Source organism: Arachis stenosperma, chromosome 10 (genome assembly GCF_014773155.1).
Source record: "Arachis stenosperma cultivar V10309 chromosome 10, arast.V10309.gnm1.PFL2, whole genome shotgun sequence".
NCBI classification, from domain to species: domain Eukaryota; kingdom Viridiplantae; phylum Streptophyta; class Magnoliopsida; order Fabales; family Fabaceae; genus Arachis; species Arachis stenosperma.
The window spans coordinates 128,618,169-128,639,795 of record NC_080386.1 but is presented as its reverse complement, the minus strand read 5'-3'; the positions used below and the strand labels follow the sequence as shown (position 1 = coordinate 128,639,795).

The following is a 21,627-nucleotide window of genomic DNA, read 5'->3' as shown; positions in this document are numbered from 1 at the left end:
TAGAAATTAAGGATGATAGATAATAGTGGGGTAGGATAATACTTTAATAATATCAATAACATTTTAACGTTAAGATATTTTTATCACCTGGTGTGCATTTTTTACGAATACAAAATAAATATAATTTCTTTTGGGATAATTTTGTCAGTGTCTCAGTCTTTTGTAACTAAAAATGGTAATGTACTCTCTTCATACTCATTATTGTTTGGACAAAAAGAACGTGTTGGACCTTTTCCTCTGAATCTTTACATCCATCCTTGTTCCTATTGACGCTTAATAATACAGGGAAGTGTACCTTTTTTTTTATATATATACAGCCACCGTTAAAAATGAGATCTAAAATTCTAGCAAATGGTAAATGGACAACTAAAATTTACCAGCTTCTCAACTGGATTGGAGCACAGTAATATAGTATTTATACCCCTGGCACTTGCCTGATTGCTGTTTCGTTTCATCACCACCTCCGTGACCTTTGGATGAAAGTTTCCAATTCAAAACATAACTGGACAAATCATACGTACCAGGAGAGAATACACAGATCTGAAGAGGGGTTTCCACAGAGGACATAGGCTCAAGGTGTAGATTGGTAGAGCTTGATCCAGACCAAATATATGGTGAGACACTGTCCAACGATAGCGCCTTCTTGAGTTGGGTTTCAAAAGCATTTGATGTGACTTTGGGCTCACTCGTTGGTGTCGTTGGTGTGACATCATGCCAACCTGCTTGGATATCCGAAGTGGGTGATTGAACCACACCACCACTGCCTGCAGAATCTAAGGTGTCAATGCGCACGATAGCAGTAGCATGAGACGAATTGTAAAGATGCATCTTCAGATTTATTTCGCAAAAGGACGCAGAGAAATCATGTTGCAACGTTCGAGGTCCATCCACTAGCCATGAAATAGGGCCAGTGCTAGCAGTACTGTCATCAGGAGATATGGGGGGAAAAGATTAAGATAAACCCCGCCAATACACACACACATACGAATAGGGAAAAAATGCATTGTAAAAATCAAAACCAGAAGCATCATGTTTGAAATGAAACATGCCTGAAGTGACACGCATGGTGAGACATAACACAAGGAGGATCAGAAAGCCCACTATTGTGGTCACTCTTCAGTGACCGGGAGATCAATACAAAATCAACAGTATTTAAGTCACCCTGATCCTACAAACAGGTGAAGTTCTTATAAGATAGAATTATTGAACAGTGTAAGATTTCGTAATACTGAATCCTAAATGATATGGTGACATAAAATTCCAATAACAATAAAATACACAGCATAGTGGACACTAAAATAAACGTCTACCTCGTGTGGAAATTCCTGCTGCAATCTTTCAAAATGGTGGAAATTGATCAAAGGTGCAGTATTTATATTGAAAACTAAATTGTCACTGCTTTGGGGAACCAGACTTAAATCACTTCTGACATGCATGGCAGGTTCATTGGCCTCAGATGTTAATAATCTTGAATTCTGATGGCAAACAATAACTTAATACAGTCAACAATAGTCATATTGTGCGTGTCATACACACTAAGTAGCCAGCATATCTCAAACAAAAGAAATAAACAGTGGGTATACAATAGAATGATACTAAATGGTTTATCAGATAAAAGCGGGTCAAGAAAACATTCAAGCTCGAATATGAAAACATTAGAGTATTTCATAATATTATCATGCACCCATCCTTCAATGCTTCTTATCGATCATTCTTTTATTTCAATAAAGCATTTCATACTGCAACATTTAGTTTCAAGCAAGTACCCCACCTCTACTTGGACTTAGTTACCTGTATTATGTATTTCACCATCAGTAACTAAACATATTTACGTTCACTAAGTAATTAATATCTATCTTTACAGCCCAATAACCATTCAAATGAAACATGTCTGCCTTGGTGGGAAAAAATTACAAAGTAAAACATATCATAAATGAGAACTCAAACCTTTAGCGTAAAAAAGCATGATATTGCTTGACCAGCCATCAATGATTGCAAAGGAAAAATAGTATCAGGAGGTTGAAGTAAAGAAATTTCCCAGTGCTTCCCAACAGAGGACAACTGGTAAACTTGGAAACTTTCTGAGCTTGTCTTGTTAACAACATCCAATCGAACAAGGAATTCTTGCATTCTCATCCGAGAAGGACTGATTTGAAATGAGACATCCAACGACGGTAATATCTGTGATTAACAAATTTTGGCAGTTCAGAATACATTAGGTCTAAAAATGGTATATCTGAAATAGAGCTATTTAACATAACTGGATTTGGTTATTCGTATAGTGCTAAGAATATTGAGAATGTATAAATGACCAAATTTTTTAGCAGACATGTAACCAACAACCCCAGTTTCACTCTCCTCCTTTGCAAAAAGGAGAGCATACTCGGTTAGTTGTTTTCCTTGTTTTTCCTTATGTTGGCTACAAAACAGTTGACCATATAGCATAACCCAAGAATGTTATATAAACAAATTTCTATACTAACCTGCACATTGTAATGCAAACGAAGAGTGCGATATCTGATGACACTTGATATATCTCCGATCTCATAATATATGCTCATGCAAAGAGAAATGTCTCCTGGAAAAGCAGCCCTAAACCAGAGAGGCCACAAGAAGGGATTTTCACCTTGTATTGAAGTGTCCTGATATGAAGTGAATACATGTGACCGAGTTGAATGATGCTAATTCAAAAGTGCAACTATATAATGTGCATGTAAAAGATTCAATACTGACCTCTGGAAACATAAAAACTGTGTCTGACATGATACCAGGATTAGCTTGTGCATCATTATTCACTGAATCTATTTTCTTTGTTAAGCAAGCAGGAAATTCTGACTTTATATGTTCTGGATTCCCAATCGTTAAAAATCTAGGATGACTTATCTTCATCTTCAGATTCTGCCAAAACCCCAAATGAATAAAGCATGTAGAAAAATAGCATGTGAGAAAGAGCAGGGAAAGTATAAAGCTAACTCTGCAATCAAGTCACATCATTCGTCCATTGAAATTGTAAGCAAGAATAATAGGTACAATATAAATAACCCCCCAACAAAAAATTACAGCACACTAATCAGTAACAGTACCTTAACAGGAAAATCTGATGGGTTACGCAACTCTAATACAAGTTGCCGTAAATCTCCAGCATATGCCTTTCCAGGTAAATGGCGAACAGAACCCTGAAGCTTGGGAATGCTCTGGGATTTTAAGAGAGAAACAAAGCTGGTTCAGTCTAAATGTAAAGACTACAAGAAGATAGAACAGGAGGATTCAACATTAAATTGGAAAAAATTCAATAGTGAAAAAGGATAGGACAACAGCATGCACCTTAATCACCATAAATTTAAACATGTTGTTAGGTGAGTAATTTGATTTCCTTCTTCCTTTCACAATATTCTTCTTGGGATGGCTTGACTCAAAATTGTGAAAGCCAATGATAGTACCAGACAGTTTCCACCTAACACCAAGAATTGAAAGAGTACCTTCTACACTGGGAGTAACTGATAGTTGAACCTGGAAAACAGGTTTTTGAAAAATATCAATTTTACAAACTTCGCAACTTAAGATATGAAAATATATTTAAGGAAAATTAAGGGGGAAAAGAAGAAACATTCAAAAATAATATTGAGCAACCAGATACATTTACCTTTCATGAACTACATATGGAATGTCATTTATGTGTAAATTAAATTAAAATATCTAAGATGTAACATCATTTGTGTGAATTAAATTAAAAGATCTATGATGAAATATCATCTTATTTTGATGATTTTGTTTTATTTTGTTCTATTCAAAACCCCAAAATAGCCAAACGGCTCACAATTGGCTCCCATACCTGCTTCACAGGCCAGCAGAGTGTACACATGATTGTACAACATTAACCTCCAGGACCTCAAAAAACCAGATATGCAAAAGTTCTTAAATCCAATTACAAACCCAATAACCAAAATCATTCAAAAATCAAAATGTATATAAAGATAAAGTAAATAGGACGAAGCAAGACATTTGCCAGCTATGCTAACAAATTTAGAACTCAGGAAATATGCATCAAGCAATAATGCTTTGCTGAAATCTTCTTTTAGAAGGAAACCAAGTCATTAATTGAAACTTGAAAGTATCTTTTCTTTATTCAAAATGCAAATGGGAACCATGCATTGTTAAAAGTTATAATACAAATGAGTGTGGATGAGCTTTCCGTCCAGGAAATTGTGGCCTGCTGATTAGGCAAAACTTCTTCCTCCCTTGTTAAATTGCTTTTTCTATTTAAAAAAAAAATAAAAAAGGCAACCTTGCTAACCTAACTTCCAGACAAATGATCATGAGAAAATTTGATGTGCACAAAATTATGAGGTAATCTAGAATTTGACATTGCAGTTCAATTTGCATATATCTAGTCAAAATTAAGAAGATGCCGAAATTCATGATTATCCACAATGCAGCTCAATTTGCATATTTTTAGTCACAAGATCTCTTCTACTGAATTGCAACTGTAAATTGTGGTGATGATACATAAAAAGAATAACTTGATTGATACAAAATGCTAGAAACGCACCATGGTTGTTTCACCACCTCCTAGTGAGAAATCAACCTCTGATACCGAAAATGAGGTGTTATCTGAACTCATTTCCCTGAAGTGATCAATCTCATTATTTTTCTCCATGTTTGACTGGTTTTCATCTGTAATATCCTTGATAAACAATAATCAATATGAAAAAAAAAAGAATAATAGAACAAGTAGGACCCTGAAGAATTTTTCAATTGACTTAGATCTTGAAAGAAAATAAAGTACCAAATAAGTTCCCAAAAAAATTGTCATATACTTATAGGTCCATGAAGGGGAGAAAAAAAAGTATCAACTAAACTCTTGAAGAATTTAAATGCTAGACTTACAGGTCCCCAACAAATTGCAACACTGGACACAATTCATCCTTATTAATATTCCATATCGTTAAGGAACGCTAATTCTACCATTGCAATTCTTTGGGGACTTGGTCCTTTTTTCCCTCAAGGACCTATATAAGTCCATCGCAAAATTTTCTCAAGACAGTATTTTTTTTTTCCCCTTATGGATCTATAACTCCATCACAAAAATTTTCGGAGACCTATTAGTCTTACTACTCGCGGCCGCGGGGAAGCACAACGTTGAATATAAATGAATATTTTTTAGAAAAGGAAGAAAGAAACGAAAAAACAAAGAAAGGCGAAATAGACAGAAACTCTAGCTTGCCTGATCTAGTTTCATCAGTACTACCAGAATGCTTGCAAATGAGTGCAACACCAGATATAGGAATCGGGATTTGCAGAGGGTTTTTGAATTCAATATTCACCTTCACAGCCTCTACAGATGGGTGGTGTGGATAAACATTGCACCAACAGCAGACAAGGTAAACATAGTAAGTGTCATATTCTAAATCTTTACTGATTCTGACACACACACAGAAGGATATGGCAAAATATCTTTCATCCACTTTTCACAAATATCATGTTACAAAATACTTTGTCAAGGAAGTCCCAAGGTCATCTAAAACTCTACCAATTAATTTCCAGTAAAAGCTCCTCAGTTATAAATTAATATGTACAGTTCCCAAAATGAATTCCATGAATGACTGTTAAAATCTGTCCCTATTGTTCCACACCAGAAAATATTATTTCTTGTTTCCAAAAGTCATGATTGAAGAATATACAGAATATTCTTTCTTTTTTTTATCCGAACAAAAACGAAAATACATTCAACACCAATACAAAAGATAGATTGATAAAAAAAAAAATTCAATTATCAACTTTTGATGAAATTTTACATACCTCCTGCAATACAAACATTTGATTGACTATTCTTTTTTGGGATTAGCTTTGATTGCAATTCCAACCAATTAGACTTAGCAGCGGAGAATGAAGGTAGCATTTCTTCCTCCAAAGAATTCCACAAGGCTTCTCTAATATTAGCCTGAAAATTTAGATACTTCAAACTATGAGGCTACAGCCATAAACATTCTAAACCTATGTGCAATATAATAACAAAACATGCTTCCTGTGACATCTGAAATACAAACACATACATTAAGGCTTTAGGCTCTATATTCTACAATATACAACTATGATAGCCAAATTTTATCATGTACTTATTAAGAGGTTCATATCATTGATAAAGGCATGTGAATTGCTTTATCATATTATATCTTGACCCAAGTGCCCATGACAATTCAAGGTGTTTTACATGCATTATAGGTCAATTACATATTTAGAGTGACAGACCTCTCAAAAAGTGTAACAGACTTGATTGAGTGAGAGTGAAAAATCTTTTAAGATGATATATAAGATGCTAAACAAACAGACCCATACACATTCAACATAAAATTATAATATTTAAAATAATCAGTTAACTGAACAGTAAAAAGGCCTGGTTAAATTGGATCCCAAACATGTTTTAGAAATTAAAATGCAATGTGTGTGTGTCAGAGAGAGAGAGAGAGAGCGCGCTGGATTAGAGTCAACTTACAGCTGAAGGAGATCCAAAAGTTCGGTAATCTTCAAAGATGACCTTGACTGAAGAAATGTTGATTACTGGCAATTGAAGTTTTGTTACCTCAAATGTCCGGCCTGTTTTCTGTGATATACAAGAGAATTAGAAAATAAAGACAGCTGTCAAACCAATTAGCTTCTGTCCAACTCTGTCAACAGACATAAAGCAAAATAAAATTTCAAGTGTCCTACAAAGCACACTACTTCAGGAATTACATTAAATCAAACTATTGGCAGTTCAGTATTTTAACAATCAGGTTCTAAGCATGAGATCCGAAAAGGAAATAGAGTCACCATCACCTTCACAGTTTGAAGAAAGTCACTAAGGAATAATTCCTGTGTTGCCTTGGACTGGTGACTGCAGGCCAAGATTTCCATCATATGCTTGACAGCCACATCATACATCCCAAGTGAAGCATACCACCTATAACAATGAAAAGTAAGAAAGTTTAAAGAATCTAGATGCATATGTTCTACATTATTAAACAACCAGAATATGCTATTACTGAAGCAAGTCAAACTTACTGTCCTATATGAAAATGAACATGATCATTGATGTAGCTCCAAGTAGATCCTTTGAGAACAGAAAGAGCATTTCTATATGTTCGAATTGCATGTTTTATCTGAATATGTTAAGAAAGAGAATAAAATCAGCGTGAAAACCAATCTGTTAAATATGGGTAATTCTACGTATTGTTGACAACCCAATACCTGATTACACTTTTTATACTGCTCACCAGAAAGCACCAGATGAAATCCATATTTGCGCAACATGGAGGGTTTACACAACATGTAGCAATACGATGCTTGTTCAAGCATCACCGCAGAATGTAGGATATCCTACAACAAAGAATTTGTCAAGAGAAGAAAACAACATTTACAAATTACCGCTTTTTTTTTTTCAAGGAATAAAAAAAGCACTACCTCACCACAAATGCGAAAATAAACAGTTGCTGCCTCTTTATACTGATCTCGTGCCTTCAACATTTCTATCCACCACAGACCACATCTTGTTGCATTTTGCTGACCCAATGATCCAAGTTTCTGCGCATATTAAGTTTATTAATTAAAAAGATAATTAAACGGAATATAGTGAGCACCTTGTAGAAAAACTTATTACTTAATCCTTCTCATGTTCCAAAATAAACCATACGTACTACATATGTGCTAAAAGCATTTTCCATGCAATACTCTGCTTCCTTTCTAGATTGATCCAGCATGAAGTAGGTAAGTCCCATCATTTCCTGAAATATATTATCACCAGCAGCAGAAATTATTACTCTTTTTTTTTTTTGTGGTAGTTGGGGGGAGGGAAAAAAAAAAAGAAGAATCCAAGTTAATATACTTCCACCACTTCTTTATTGAAAATCCTAATCTAACTTAAACGGGTGTCACAACCATGGGACCATGCATCTGACCATCCTCTAGACTTTGAATTGAAAAAAAATGAATTACCTGCACACCAGCATACCGTTTCCAGGCTTTATCAATCTTGTAATCCGTGGAAATTAGGCGGTAATTTGACAATGCAAGCTCATAATCACGCAGCATGAAAGCGTAATCACCCAAAACTCTAATCTGTGACTCAATGGAGCTATAATTATACCTTCAACAATGAAAACAAAAGCCTTATTAGAAAAATGCACAACATCATGTGAAACATAGATAGCATACATCTATATTCTATCACAAAGATAATTATATTTTCTTATACATATATACACACAGACATGTATAACATTACAGTTTTTAAAAATAAATAAAAAAGAAGAAGAAACATCTATAACATATTAACATACATGGGACCATTGGGAGAATCTGCACCGTCTTCTTTCCCTTTTCTCCACCACAAATTTTTTATTTGATTTCTAAAACCTTTCCTTGTTGCAGAAACCTAAAAAAAAAGAAGCATTACAGAAACGAATTTCAAAGGAAGATCAGAATATGGATCGAAGTATTGGGGGCTGAAATAACGAATTCAATCCACCAACAAAAATAAAGAAGCTAAAACTAAATGACCTGTTGATTGAGTTCACGTATTTTTTGCTCCATGTTCGGGATGATGTACTTCGATGATAAATTTTGCATGAGATTCTTGATCTGTAAATGGGTCATAAAAATAGAGTTCAAAGTTTGTCTATTACTTAACCATAACTCCTCCATGGAAAATTTAATAATTGGTGCTGGTGGGCAACTTACCTCATTGATATCATCGGTGTTAAGAAAGCAACCAAGACCTTGACTAAGTGATGCATCAGACATCTGTCACAAATTTCAGCAGACAATAGCCTAAGTTGCATGTTTTCGCATGATTGAAACCAAAATATCATATCATATTATTTTATATTTAACGTAGGTTCTAAAACACAAGAAAAAACAACAAAAGAATAAGGCTCACACAGTAACTAATGATTTTCTAATTTAATTTTTTCTAACAAAAAGGAAGAAGTTACAAGTTCTTCAAACAAACTTACATGTGAAGCCCAAGGATTCACTTGATGTTTGATAGGAGTATCTACTGAAGAATTAATGCAAAGCAACGAACAGTCACTTGTACCAAAAGTACTCCTCATTTCTGTGAAAATTTTACTTGCTCTGCTGAAGAAGATACATAAGGAACTCACACAAGTCTAACACTACAATACTACATCAACTAATAAAAATATTTATCTGAAGAAAAAATGAAAAACGAGGGATCGAAACACCTGAGCTGAGAAAGCATTAGTTTCTAGAAAATAACTGTCATGTTTGTTATATACTTTGTTTTACTTTTCTAGTGAAAACAATTTTCATTTTCACTCTTAACTATCAGGGAATGAAACTAGTTTCAAGGTTCAAAATTACGAAAATACAAAATCTACATCAGTATTAAGCTCTGCCAAAAGATGAAAAACATTCTCTGGCAAGAAAATAATCCTGTCCAGAGCAACCAAAGAATATTCCAACTATACTTTCAGGTTTCAATATCCACCACATAGACACCAATGAAAATGCCTATCCTTTTCCTAAAAACCATGTCACTCCAAGACATCTTAACAAAGACCAAAATATAGACCTCTTCAACATGCATCATGTATGAGATACAGCTTACAGAATAGCAAAACCAAAAATTAACAATGTAGTGTACGTGCTAATTGCAACTGGTACTCGGTCATACATTTCTATGTGTATATAGCTTCTCAAATGCAATAATAATAAAAGAAAGTCCATACCTCTCTGCAGGGCCATCTTGATTATCATGTACTAGCAAGTAATGCTTCAAAATATTTGGATCCATTGCACCACCATTGAGAAGGGACGGAAGCTTGTTGGAGTTATAAAGGTCAACAAATCGGTTAATAGGCCCTTCATCATTTGAAGAGACAGCTAGAATACCTGCAAGTAATTTTCAGGAGGAAAGACAAATTTGATGATATTGAACCCCAAATGACGCTTTGAAGAATGAAAGAAGGAAAACTAGGTATGAACTATTATATTAGTAAGAGACTACGAAGAAGAAATGTTCTAACTGTGTGTAAAATCTTACATGCCACAGGATGGTCAAAAGCTTCATGGTCTGAAAAGGAGGCCACGCGTACAAGCTCTTTATTAAGAAACTGAAACCAGGATGGTGTGTTTCTGTACTCAGAACCTAAAAGATTATTTGTTAATCAAACCAAATCTTAGACAACGACAAAACTTCAACTAACTTGATGTCACACTAAAGGAAATTTTACAATTTATCCTACAACTGTAAGAAATTGAAGCCTCTCAGATCATCGGCATGCTCAATTTGAACATACCAAGCCTCAGGTTTGATCATACTGTATATCAGAACTCAAACAGTCAAGCAATTCACATAAAAAGGTATTTATACGATTTGTTGATGAAATTAATTTTTCATTTTAAAAACGTGGACAGGAAATAGAACTACAAAAAAGCATATTACCGCCTAAATTACTACAAATTCACAAAACTATAGTACGTATCAATTCATTTGTGTGGGATCGATGATTGCATATAAAACGAATTACAGCCGAATACAAATTGTATACAGAGAATGTGACTTACTTGCAAGTTCATGATCAATATGTGGCACATTAGAATCCAACTCAGAGAACACTTTCTCCCCTGCCTCCGTAATAACTTGTTTCAAGCGCTCTTTAGCTACCTAGTAAAAGGCGAGGAAACGCAGAATGAGAGAAACTCTGAAAACAACAAGAAACAAAGCCCTAAAGAAGCAAAAGCTGCATCGCGTACCTTCAAATCGGGCCTTCTGACATCAGAAGCGTAGAACAAACGCAATTTGAACTTGTGAAGGCGATAAGGCTGGTCACTGGCGGTCCTAACAGGCACTGCAAGAAGCGGAATGGAGCAATGCTGGTATCAGCTGTGTGTGTGTGTGTGTGTGTGTGTGTGTGTGAGAGAGAGAGAGAGAGAGAGAGAATAATACCGTCGATGTTGTTGAAGGAGCAGAAAGGAGTGAGGAGATGGAGGAAGGAGAGGCCGTTCTTGAGGGAAGAGTCTTCGACGGAGGGAGTGGAGAGGACCATGACGACGGGAGTGATCTCTTCGAGGAGCATCTGGCCCAGCGGCGTGGTGGCCGGATCCATCATCATCTTCTTCAGATCGATCGGATCTCAGCCGTCAAATGGCGATTGGAACACACAGCACAGAGTAGCCAGGAGAAGGATTAAAAAAAGAAAAAAAACCCGGCTCGATTTGTCTTATAGCTCACGACGTCGCCTTTTGGGGGTTCTAACTTCTAACTTTCTACTCTCCCCTCACTCAGGATTAAGAGCCTCGTTTGAGAAATAGCAGAAGCTATTTTTTTTTACTTTTGAATTATGAAAAATCATAATTTATGTGTTTGATACTATTTTAAAATAAATTTTAATTTTTTAAAAAGTTAATTTACAGTTTTTTAAAAAAATAAAAATATATGACTTATTACTTTTTGAGAAGTCATTCTACCACTTACTTAAAAAATTAATTTTAAAATAAAAAAATCACCATCACCATTTTCACACAAGATCTGCTAGAAGCACTGGCCTTCCACCATCATTCTCACGCAATGTTCTAAGTCTCACCATTTTTACGTAACATCTGATGGAAGTATTGATACTCCACATTTTCAACAATATTACATCTGAACAACTTACTGCATATATTCCTTCTAAATTTTTTATCTTTTTATCACTATTTTTTATTATTAAATTTGTATTCAAGTGTGGTATGAAATTTCAGTTTTAATTTTATTTTTTTCATATGTAATTTTATAGTTTATTATTATTTTCATAGTTAATTATAACAAATTCTTGACCTCAATAAAGGAGAAGAGAGTTCTAATAGGAGTAAAAATAAAAAATAAAAAACTGCAATAAAATATACATTGACACGTATTTTATATTTATTTTTTATTTTCACCTATCATATCATACACAATATTAGTGATTAGGTTATGTAAAATCAACATTCAATATTGGAAAGTATTTGTTATCATGGTTATTTTAATATTCATTCTCTTTTATAAAAAAAGTTTATTTTTTTGAGTTATTTATTCAAACGCTACAACTTTAAAATAAGTACTTTTATAACTAAAAATCAAAATACAAAATAACTTATTTATAAGCTGCTTTAATTTAAATTAATTTTTCTTTTATATTTTATGCAGGGTATTATAATACGTCGGATAAGTTTTTATTAATTTTATGCAAGAAACAAAAAACACATGTTTACTCGTTACCAACAAATCTGAATGGCTCTCTTGGATCTAATATGGACAAAGATTAATTACGGTATATCGATTATTTAAGGAATATATATAAAGGGAATCTGAGTTATTACAAATACATTATAATCGCTCATATATTTTTACTAAATAGTTTTAACTTTAAGTAATTATTGAGCTGAATGTTGGAGTAATTTTACAACTATTTTACCAGTTTGCGGACATATTTAAAGGCCCTCTCAAAGTTCCACATACCCAACTATCATTGTGTTCAGCAATGCCATTGAAGCCAACATTATTAAATCCGGAAATGAATTCTCTGTTAAAAAAAATTGAGAAGGTAAAGTATGATCTTTAATTTTTTATTTTTTTATATTTATTTTTGGTTTTACTTATAAAATTAATGATATGAGATCATATTTTACTCTTTCAATTATTAAAAAAATTTGAGAGAATCCATTCCCATATTAAACCTTGTTTCAAAACTTAAGATTATTGAGTTATTATATTTTTAAGTCCAAAAAATATAACTAAGATTATAACGTGCCTCGACTAATATTTGGATATCTTTATCTTTATCTTTATAGTAATCTTTATCTTTATAGTAATACAAATGGGGAACTCATTTGCTGATATGGCGCTCATACGTTGAATCTGAGAGTTTATTTGCTTACGTGTCGTCACTAAAAATTTTTAGATTTATATTTATAAATTATAAATTATTATTTGCTCAGGTTGTTATTTTCAAATTTTAAGTTTGGGTTGTTTTACTTAGGTTGTTATTTTTTAAATTTTAAATTGTTTTATTTGTTTGGATTATTTTACTTAGGTTGTTATTTTTTAAATTTTAAATTATTTTATTTAAGTTGTTATTTTTTAAATTTTATTTAGATTTTATTTAGATTGTTCTTTTTTATATTTTAACACTATTTTTTAAAAATCTGTTAATTCTTTTTAGCATAATTTTTTAAAATTTTGTTGATTTTTTTTAAATTGCAGCTACATAAATTCTTTTAAAGAAATTTAGAGTTTTAAAAAAATTTACGTTAATTATTCTTCGGTTGTTACATACTAATATTATAATAAATAAATATTTACGTTAGTTTAGAATTTTTAAATTATTATTTATTTAAGTTGTTATTTTTAAATTTTAAATTTGGGTTGTTTTACTTAGTTTGTTATTTTTTAAATTTTAAATTAAAGTCAACCAAATTTTAAAAAATTTAGTTATGATGCAACTATAAAAGGATAAGTTACGAGAGATGTAAAGCACCACAATTTAAAGTACATCAATCCCTTTCTTTACATATATCCAAAATCTCCCTACTTATTCCAATGGCTGATATTCACAAAATTGCTGACATCAATCCTACAATCAACAATTTGTGTGTACGTATACGAGTGATATGGTTATGGACACTATCAAGTTATGGAAATTCTCCATTGCCATACTCAATTGAGATAGTTTGACTCGATGAAGACGCGAGTTTTCTACTAATATCCTTTTATCCATGACTCCAAGGTTATTTATTTATTTATTTAAATTAAAGTCTATGTACATTGGATTAGATATTAAATGATTCTATATTTAATTTTTTCTTATGTTATTTTCTTTTTTAAGAAGGTATCGAATAAAGCTTGGTGTCATTGATGATTCTGACTGTGCATGTTATATAGTCTTTGACAATGAGCCAAAACAAGTTTTGGAAGAGAGCTGTATAGAGATACTTGATCCACTCCTATTGGTAAGATCTAACCAATATTTATTTCTAAAAGCATTAGTGAAGATATTTTTATTGGTACTTTTTATATTATTTATTATTAATATATTATGTAATATCCTGCAGAAAGGAGATCTATCAGATACACCTACACTTTTACTCAACCTAATTGATAAGATCTTTCTCTTCATCGTTGAAGTTCAAATATATGATATTTCATATTTTTCACCTTCTTATAAAGTTAAGAAGATGACTAAGAATGTGGATCTCATAAATAAATTCAAAGAGGCTCACTCTATTCAAATTGTGAGTATATATAAGTATACTTCTATTAAAAATTGATTTATTTTTTGCTTTCTTGGTCATTAGTAGTATCTAATTTATAAATAATAATTAATTATAATTTTAGGATGTTGACTACACCGGTGGTTTGTTTCCAATTTCAAAGACATCCTCAATCATTGAATGGGAGAAAGTAGAAGGTACTAAGGTATTTGTTCAAAAAATATTTTTTTTTGTTCTCTCAAACATTTAATAGACCAAACATTTAACTTTTTAATTGGTCTATTAAAAACAATCATTGGTATATGCTAAATAATTATTATAGATTCATTGGAGTACACAAATCGAATTAGATTGCAAAGGGATGTAAGACTGGATAGGAAGACTATGCTACTTCAAAAGAGACATGGTAAGATAAGTATGATAGATTGTAATTATCACAAAGCTAAAATTTTACTTCTTTTATATATATTCATAATATATATTCATAATTCAGCTGATTCAAATATTTAACATATATTTATTTTTCTTTTTTTATAATATAAAGTACTTGATGTATTATCTCTAATGATTACAGGAGCAAATACATTTAATTCAAATTTAGATACTAAAGAATTAGAAGAAGTGTGCATAGCTGAAAAAAAAAGACACTTGATACAAAAAGAAACATTTTTGAAGAAATTGACTACAAATCTTTCAAAAAATTTTCAAGAAGTTGAAGATATTACTGAAAATATGACTATTTTAGATGATTCTGTGCAAATTTAATACCCGGCCATATTCGATATTGCTGAGAATACAGGTAATTTAAGAAGTAGCAATATCAACACTTTATTATTTACTATTGTTATGCTTTTTTATAAACAAAAAATTATCGTTTAGTTTAGTGTTCAAGGTTTAAAATTCAAACTAAGATATGGTTATATATTATAATTTTTGTATTTCTACATTGATTTATTGTAAAACTTAAATCTTGAGGTTGGCACAATAAAATTGTATTATATGATCTCATCTTTTTAATCCATAAATTACATTCTTCGATAATCTTTTATAAATATTATTTTTATACTTAACATGGTGAAAGAAATGTATATTTTTATATAAAGTATTTGTTGCAGATATAACTAAAACAATTTATTATCTTTGTAATTATTAGATGTGATAGATATTGGTGACCCAGAATTTTTTGTCGGCATTGCGACGCTATGATGTGGTATGAGAAGAGATCAGAGAAGTCCAAAACAGGATCCAATTTTGAGTTCTCAATATGTTGTATGCGAGGGAAGGTACAACTGCCATTTTGAAGCACTTGATCGGACGCTCAGGAATCTTATGTCAGTTACCGATCAACATAAGACACATCAACCATTTGGTGGTAAGATTGTTGTTCTAGGAGGTGATTTCAGACAGATACTTCCGATGATTCCGAAAGGAAGTAAACACGATATATTAGCATCCGATATTAACTCATCCCATCTGTGGTCATTTTGTAAGGTGAAACTGCATACGAATATGAGGCTTCTAATGTCTTCTTCGGATCAAGATGAAGGTGAAATGAAGATATTTGCTAATTGGATACTTGATGTTGGAAATGGAAATATTGGCTCTGTTGTTGGTGATGAATCAAAAGTTGAAATTCCAGATGATCTATTGATTACAACTACTGATGATCCTCTCTCTCATTTGGTAGACTTTGCATATCCAAATTTGTTGCAAAACATGTCAGATTACAAGTATTTTCAGAGTAGAGCAATTCTTGCACCCACACTTAAGAGTGTCGAGAAGGTAAACGATTTTGTCTTGACAATCTTTCCAGGGATGGAAAAGGAGTATTTGAGCTCTGACACAACATGTCAAGCTGATGAGAATGAAGATGTAAAACAAGAGTGGTTCACACCAGAGTTTCTAAATGACATCAAATGTTCGGAACTACTCAATCACAAGTTGACTTTGAAGTCAGGAGTCGCTGTAATGCTACTGCGAAACATATATCAGACTTCAGGTTTATGCAACGAGACAAGATTAATAGTTAACAAACTTGGCAGCAACATAATTGGAGCGACGGTAGTGACCAGTTGAAATATTGGAGATAAAGTGTACATTCCAAGAATGAACTTGATCCCTTCAGATTCAGGATTGCCATTTAAGTTCCAATGGAGACAATTTTCATTAACAGTATGTTTTGTAATGACCATTAACATGAGTCAGGGTCAATCATTATCACATGTACGGCTTTATTTGCCAAAATTAGTGTTCACCCATGGACAACTTTATGTTGCTTTGTCAAGAGTTAAGAGTCGCAGTGGCCTCAGGGTTTTAATTCTAAACGAAGACGGCAATCCAAAGTCATCAACAACAAATGTCGTGTTCAAAGAGGTTTTTAATAATATTTAGGTAAGAATAATATTATTTTCATTTTAATAGCATGTTATGATTTACACTTTTGTACAAATCTTTATTATAAATATAACTAATTTATCTATAACTCTTTTTTCAAATTTGAAATGAAATGTGTAACAAGGAGCACAACATCCAATGATTTTCTAATGAAGTTAGTAAGATACTAGGTTGTCGATAAATTTTTATTAGCTTTTTGATATAAAATTTAGGGTAAAATTAACATGATATTATTACAGTTATATATGTTCTTATTTTTTTATCTCCCTCCTTATGGTTCAAGAATATTATAAACTTCGAACTCTTCTATTCATATTTTACTTTGAATAAAGATAAAACAACATATTTAACACGTTTATTATATAACGATGATGATAGTGTTATACTAAATTTAAAAAATATATGATTATAAAATATTATTTTAATTTAACTTATCAAATTTAAATATAAGCCCGGGCATCGCATGAGTTTAACACTAGTTAAGGGCCGTTTGAGAAGTTTTAAAAGTAATTTTTTGAGTTTTTGACTTATGAAAAGTAATAGTATTAATATTTGGTGCAATTTTTAAAATTAAATTGCAGCTTTCTAAAAAGCTATTTAGGAGCTTATAGAGAAATTAAAAAAAATGAATTCTCTCATAATACTATTATTTTTTATCACATTTCTATAAATAAGCACTTTTAAAACTAAAAATTCAAATACAAAATAACTTATTTATAAATTATTTTTAATATAATTATTTATTATTTAAACTATTTTATCAAAATGAGTTTAATTAAATTATTTACCCAAATTGAACTTAACTAAGAATATAAAAAAAAAGGTGGTAAAATTTTGAATGAGCAAAAGCGTAATTCGATAATTTACCATCAAGTCAAAATATTTTTGTTCAGCAACATAAAGTCAATTTTTTTTTGGGTCATGGACTTAACCTTACAAAAATCCGATTTGTCCAGAAAAATGGATCCTCCCAGCCTACCCGCCCAAGTTGCAACTCCAAACACAGGGGTTTAATGGAAAAGTATGGAATCAATAGAATATTTGTATAATACGTACAATAAAAGTTTAGGAAGTATTAGAGATATAACAATTAGCGTTATCTTTCTCTATCAGTGTAAGTCTCTGGGATGAGTGGTATCATGACATGGTTTTAGAATTTTAGATCCGAAAGGTTAAGAGTTTGATTTTTGATGATCTCTAGTACTTTTGTAACTCGTATACATTGTATAAATAAGCTATTGGCTCTCTAGCACGACTTTTTTCACTTTTATTTCATATTGGGTCTGAAATGTCTGAATATACAAACACATTGGCCGAAGCCCAACAAAACCTAAATACCTAACTAACTTAAAGTTACGCCACATTGCCTAAAACAACAATAACAAATAAAGCCCAAACTCCTCGAAAAAGTTTTAAAAAATAAAGTACCGAAAAAGAAATAACTTGGAATATGTCTACTGAAAAGTAAAAAGATTAACTAGGAATACAATCTGGACTAAACAAGAGTGTTATTTATATCAAGTTAAAGTGTATGGGAGACGGAACTCCATTTTTAATTAATAAAATCGACAAAAAAAAAATTATAATTGTGAATACCCCAATCGGCCAATCAGGATTTTTTTTTTGGGCATAACTAATCCCAATCTTAAAAGCTGAAATGGACTTTTTGGTTGGTCGAAAATGGTAAGAACTTGAACTTCTTGTTGGCGACAGGTTTTTCACACTCCAAAATGATGTCCATAAAGCAACGCCCTAATGCATAATTAAGGTTAAGGCCCGTACAAAAATACTATATGGCCCAATTAGTTTATTAGAGATATATTATTAGGGTTAGATTATGTAAACATTTCATGAAAAAAAAAAAAACTATGCAATATTTATTTATTATCTATCCTTTTCTATAATTACCAAAAGAAAATATATTCTTATCTGCTGTATATTTATTGTATATAATGAAAATTGAAAAATATTTTATATATAACTTTCTTTTTTTAAATTTTTTATCATATATATTCAAAAAATTATATTTTATTATTTTAAAAATTAAACAATCTTTTTGTAAAAATATAAAATATTTATTATCTTAACTAGTTTAATATTTATTATTTTTCCACATACTTATTAAATAAAACAGTATCTATTAAAATACTAACATCAAAACTAATATTATTATTTTATTAGTTGGTTTAAACATGTTGGGGAGAACAAATGAAGTATATATGGTCTATGCATGATAGTCTGCAAACATTATTGCCGAAGGTGGTGACAATAATAATAGCTCTATTGAAGAGTTTTAACTTTTAATTGTAATATGAGATTAGGAAGTAGCAAAAACTTTTTTTTTGAATTATAAAAAATTATATTAGATGTTTGGTATTATTTTTGAGAAATATTTTTAATTTTTCAAAAAATTAATTTAAAATTTTTAAAAAATTTAAAAAATATGACTTATATCCTTCTCAAAAGTTATTTTATCATTTTTATTTTAAAAAAGTTAACTTTAAAATAAAAGAGATCATTGTGTTATTTTTATTCATGGCTCTATGAAAAATATTTTTATTTTTGTTGGAAATAATGGCCCTTCATTATCATTTTCACACAATGTTCCATCTGTTAAAAGTACTGACCTTCTACCACTATTTTCACGTAATGTTTCATCTGTTGGGAGTACTGACCCTCCACCACTCTTTTCACACAATGTTCTTGTTTAGAGAATTACCTAAAACGTTGATTTGGGCCTGAACGTGAGGTCCAGATCCCTTAGTATGGCAGCGTCCGATTTCTTTAGTGCCGAGGTGACGCCTGTCCAAATTCCTCATGAGGAGGCAGGGGTGGTACCTGCAAGAGACTCCAATGCTTAAGTTAGCAAGAACTTTAAGCAGGTGTAGATTAGAACGTGAGTTATACTTGGGGGCTCCAGTGTATTTATAATAGAGTTGCTAACCACCTTTGTTGGAGTAGTTCTATCTTTTCTGATAGATAACTAATCCTTTTATCTTGGGAGTTTATTAAGATCTCTCTTATAAACGTAGCGGAGAAATATCCAGAGCCAGTTACTCATTAGATCAAGTAGAGCTAGTCTTTTTTGTTGATATCCGACCTTTTTAAGAAGTCGGAATTTATCGTAAAGGGCCACTTTAATAGTGGACCTTTTATCTTATTGGGCCTGACTTTTATTTGTTGGGTTAGGGTATGAACAGTACCCCTGCTTGAGTCCAGATCCTTTTATGGGTCGGGGTCAAACATTTCACGGCGTGAAGGGGATCGTCTGCGTTTTCTGCTATTTTAGACATGCTTTTTCTTTTTCACACTCTTTTTTGGAGGTTGGTTTTCGTTTTCCCTTTCCCTCGAACTCTCGTTTCTGATTACCTGGGATTTGCTTTGTTGTTCTATTGAGCTTTTACCTTTATTGTCATCGCCGTTTTTCCCTTTTGTTGAGAAAAGACCTTTTTTGCATTATGACTTTCTTGCCAGTTTGATTCTTGAAACGTTTAAGAACGTTTAATAATAAAAGATCCTGAAAAGATTTTTTTCTGCATTACTGTGACTAGTGACTGTTACCCTTTTGTGTTGTGTTCTCCCAAATGGTGTCGCTTTAATGTGACGGTGTTGCATAGGAGAGTCACCATTTGATTGTTCTGTATGAAAAATTTCTGACAAGAGTAGCTTTCTTTTGGTTTTGATGTTTTACCTTACTTGCCTTGGATAAGCTCCGACTTCTTTTAGTGACGGCCTTCTTTATTTTTGCGTTTGTAGGTGTAGCGTTTATGTCTCGCCGTGTTATCTTGAATATGTCGACTAAGGTCCCTCCTGCTCTTCGAATTTGGGTAGATAATACTGTTCTTAGTTGTGTTCCGGTGACCGATAAAGAGTACTGTGATGAGTTTCGTAGGCACCATAGTATATGTGAGAATAGGGAGGATGAGAGAAGCTATATTTTAGAACCGCCCGACCCAGAGGAGAAAGTGTATTTCCCCCCTTTAGAGGAGTCTAAACAACCTTTCTTTTATACCTATGATTATTTCTTTACTAGGCTAGGTGTCCAACTTTCCTTTACAGTTTTTGAAATGGAAGTGTTGCGGTCTTCAATCCTTGTCCCTTTTCAATTACACCCGAACTCTTGGGCTTTTGTGAAAATGTACCAGATCCTATGTCGGGAGTTGGATGTCCGACCTACTTTAAACATTTTCTTTTACCTCTTTGTTGCCACGAAACTCTATAGTTCCACTAAGAAGTCGGGGAGGATATCATTCCGAGTTGTACAAGGTCGAAAGGTTTTTTCTATCTTCGACGATTCTTTCCAAGATTTCAAAATTCACTTTTTTAAGGTCAGGGGTGCTGTGGGTGTCTGACCTTTCTTCTTGCCCGAGAACCAAGAACCCTCTTTTTTCCTATATCGGCAAGATACCCTTAATATTGTTAGGTATGATCTAGCTGAGTTAGACGACCTAAAGAGGAGTGTTGTAGATTTTGTGTTGGATACATGGGGCCAAGCTCCCCCATTTAGACACAAAAAGATATTTGGAAAATCCCAACCATCTGAAGTCTAATCTTGGTAGTTCTCTCTTCCTTTACTTGTTGAATTCTATTATTCATAAGTGTTGTCTCTTAGTATGTTTGTTTTGTTTTTCATAAAGTATGGCTCCGAAATCAGCTATGAAGTTTCTTCGAAACACAAAAAAGACAGTTGTTGCCAAGAATCTCCAACAACAAAAAGAGGTTGGGTCTGGATCTTCTGTCCGATCTTCTCCCAGGAAGTCGGGATCGGGTCCATCTAAACAAAATATCATCATTCCCACTCCTCTCTCCAGGCTTATCCCTTCCGAGCCTTCTCCCCAATCACCAACATCCATTGAACCTCCCTTCAAAAAGCAGAAGGTGGATGACAATGATAGCATTTATTTGAAGAGATTTGACGCCTTGGCTTGGGGGGAGAAAAATATCCTTCCTTACTACCACCTGAGCACGGATGATGTGGCCCTTCAGAACCACCTCCAGCAC

At 32.5% G+C, this 21,627-nt stretch overlaps 2 protein-coding genes across 4 annotated transcripts; one reads left to right on the top strand and one right to left on the bottom strand.

Annotated features, from left to right (window-relative positions):
- Window positions 1-68: 68 nt before the first annotated feature.
- On the bottom strand, window positions 69-11,217 carry LOC130955393 (uncharacterized). Of its 3 annotated transcripts, none has more exons than XM_057882242.1 (27): window positions 10,949-11,217; window positions 10,756-10,850; window positions 10,567-10,666; window positions 10,043-10,147; window positions 9,729-9,891; window positions 8,991-9,114; window positions 8,716-8,778; window positions 8,536-8,616; window positions 8,316-8,410; window positions 7,972-8,122; window positions 7,674-7,760; window positions 7,441-7,560; window positions 7,228-7,356; window positions 7,042-7,139; window positions 6,817-6,940; window positions 6,494-6,601; window positions 5,800-5,941; window positions 5,225-5,335; window positions 4,550-4,674; window positions 3,325-3,510; window positions 3,084-3,194; window positions 2,734-2,898; window positions 2,484-2,642; window positions 1,948-2,181; window positions 1,311-1,475; window positions 1,050-1,162; window positions 69-922 (listed from the first exon to the last, which is right to left on the bottom strand). In XM_057882242.1, the coding sequence occupies exons 1-27, from the start codon at window positions 11,112-11,114 to the stop codon at window positions 385-387; spliced, it is 3,858 nt and encodes a 1,285-aa protein (XP_057738225.1). In that variant the 5' UTR covers window positions 11,115-11,217; the 3' UTR covers window positions 69-384. The 3 variants fall into 3 exon arrangements, with proteins under 3 accessions (XP_057738225.1, XP_057738223.1, XP_057738224.1); XM_057882240.1 differs by having other exon boundaries at window positions 71-922; window positions 1,050-1,168; window positions 10,949-11,216; XM_057882241.1 differs by having other exon boundaries at window positions 72-922; window positions 1,050-1,168; window positions 8,991-9,111; window positions 10,949-11,215.
- Window positions 11,218-15,444: 4,227 nt separating this feature from the next.
- Window positions 15,445-21,176, top strand: LOC130957706 (uncharacterized). Its single transcript, XM_057884550.1, has 3 exons — window positions 15,445-16,231; window positions 20,383-20,593; window positions 21,050-21,176. The coding sequence occupies exons 1-3, from the start codon at window positions 15,445-15,447 to the stop codon at window positions 21,174-21,176; spliced, it is 1,125 nt and encodes a 374-aa protein (XP_057740533.1).
- The last annotated feature ends 451 nt before the right edge of the window (window positions 21,177-21,627 follow it).

Coding starts and splice junctions, on each gene's coding strand:
- LOC130957706 (XM_057884550.1), top strand. CDS start 15,445: ATGAGAAGAGATCAGAGAAGTCCAAAACAGGATCCAATTTTGAGTTCT. Junction 16,232..20,382: donor AAACATATATCAGACTTCAG/GTTTATGCAACG, acceptor TTGCGTTTGTAG/GTGTAGCGTTTATGTCTCGC. Junction 20,594..21,049: donor CCCGACCCAGAGGAGAAAGT/GTATTTCCCCCC, acceptor TAATATTGTTAG/GTATGATCTAGCTGAGTTAG.
- LOC130955393 (XM_057882240.1), bottom strand. CDS start 11,114: ATGATGATGGATCCGGCCACCACGCCGCTGGGCCAGATGCTCCTCGAA. Junction 8,123..8,315: donor GATTCTCCCAATGGTCCCAT/GTATGTTAATAT, acceptor TCATTGTTGAAG/GTATAATTATAGCTCCATTG. Junction 6,941..7,041: donor GTTCATTTTCATATAGGACA/GTAAGTTTGACT, acceptor TCATTGTTATAG/GTGGTATGCTTCACTTGGGA.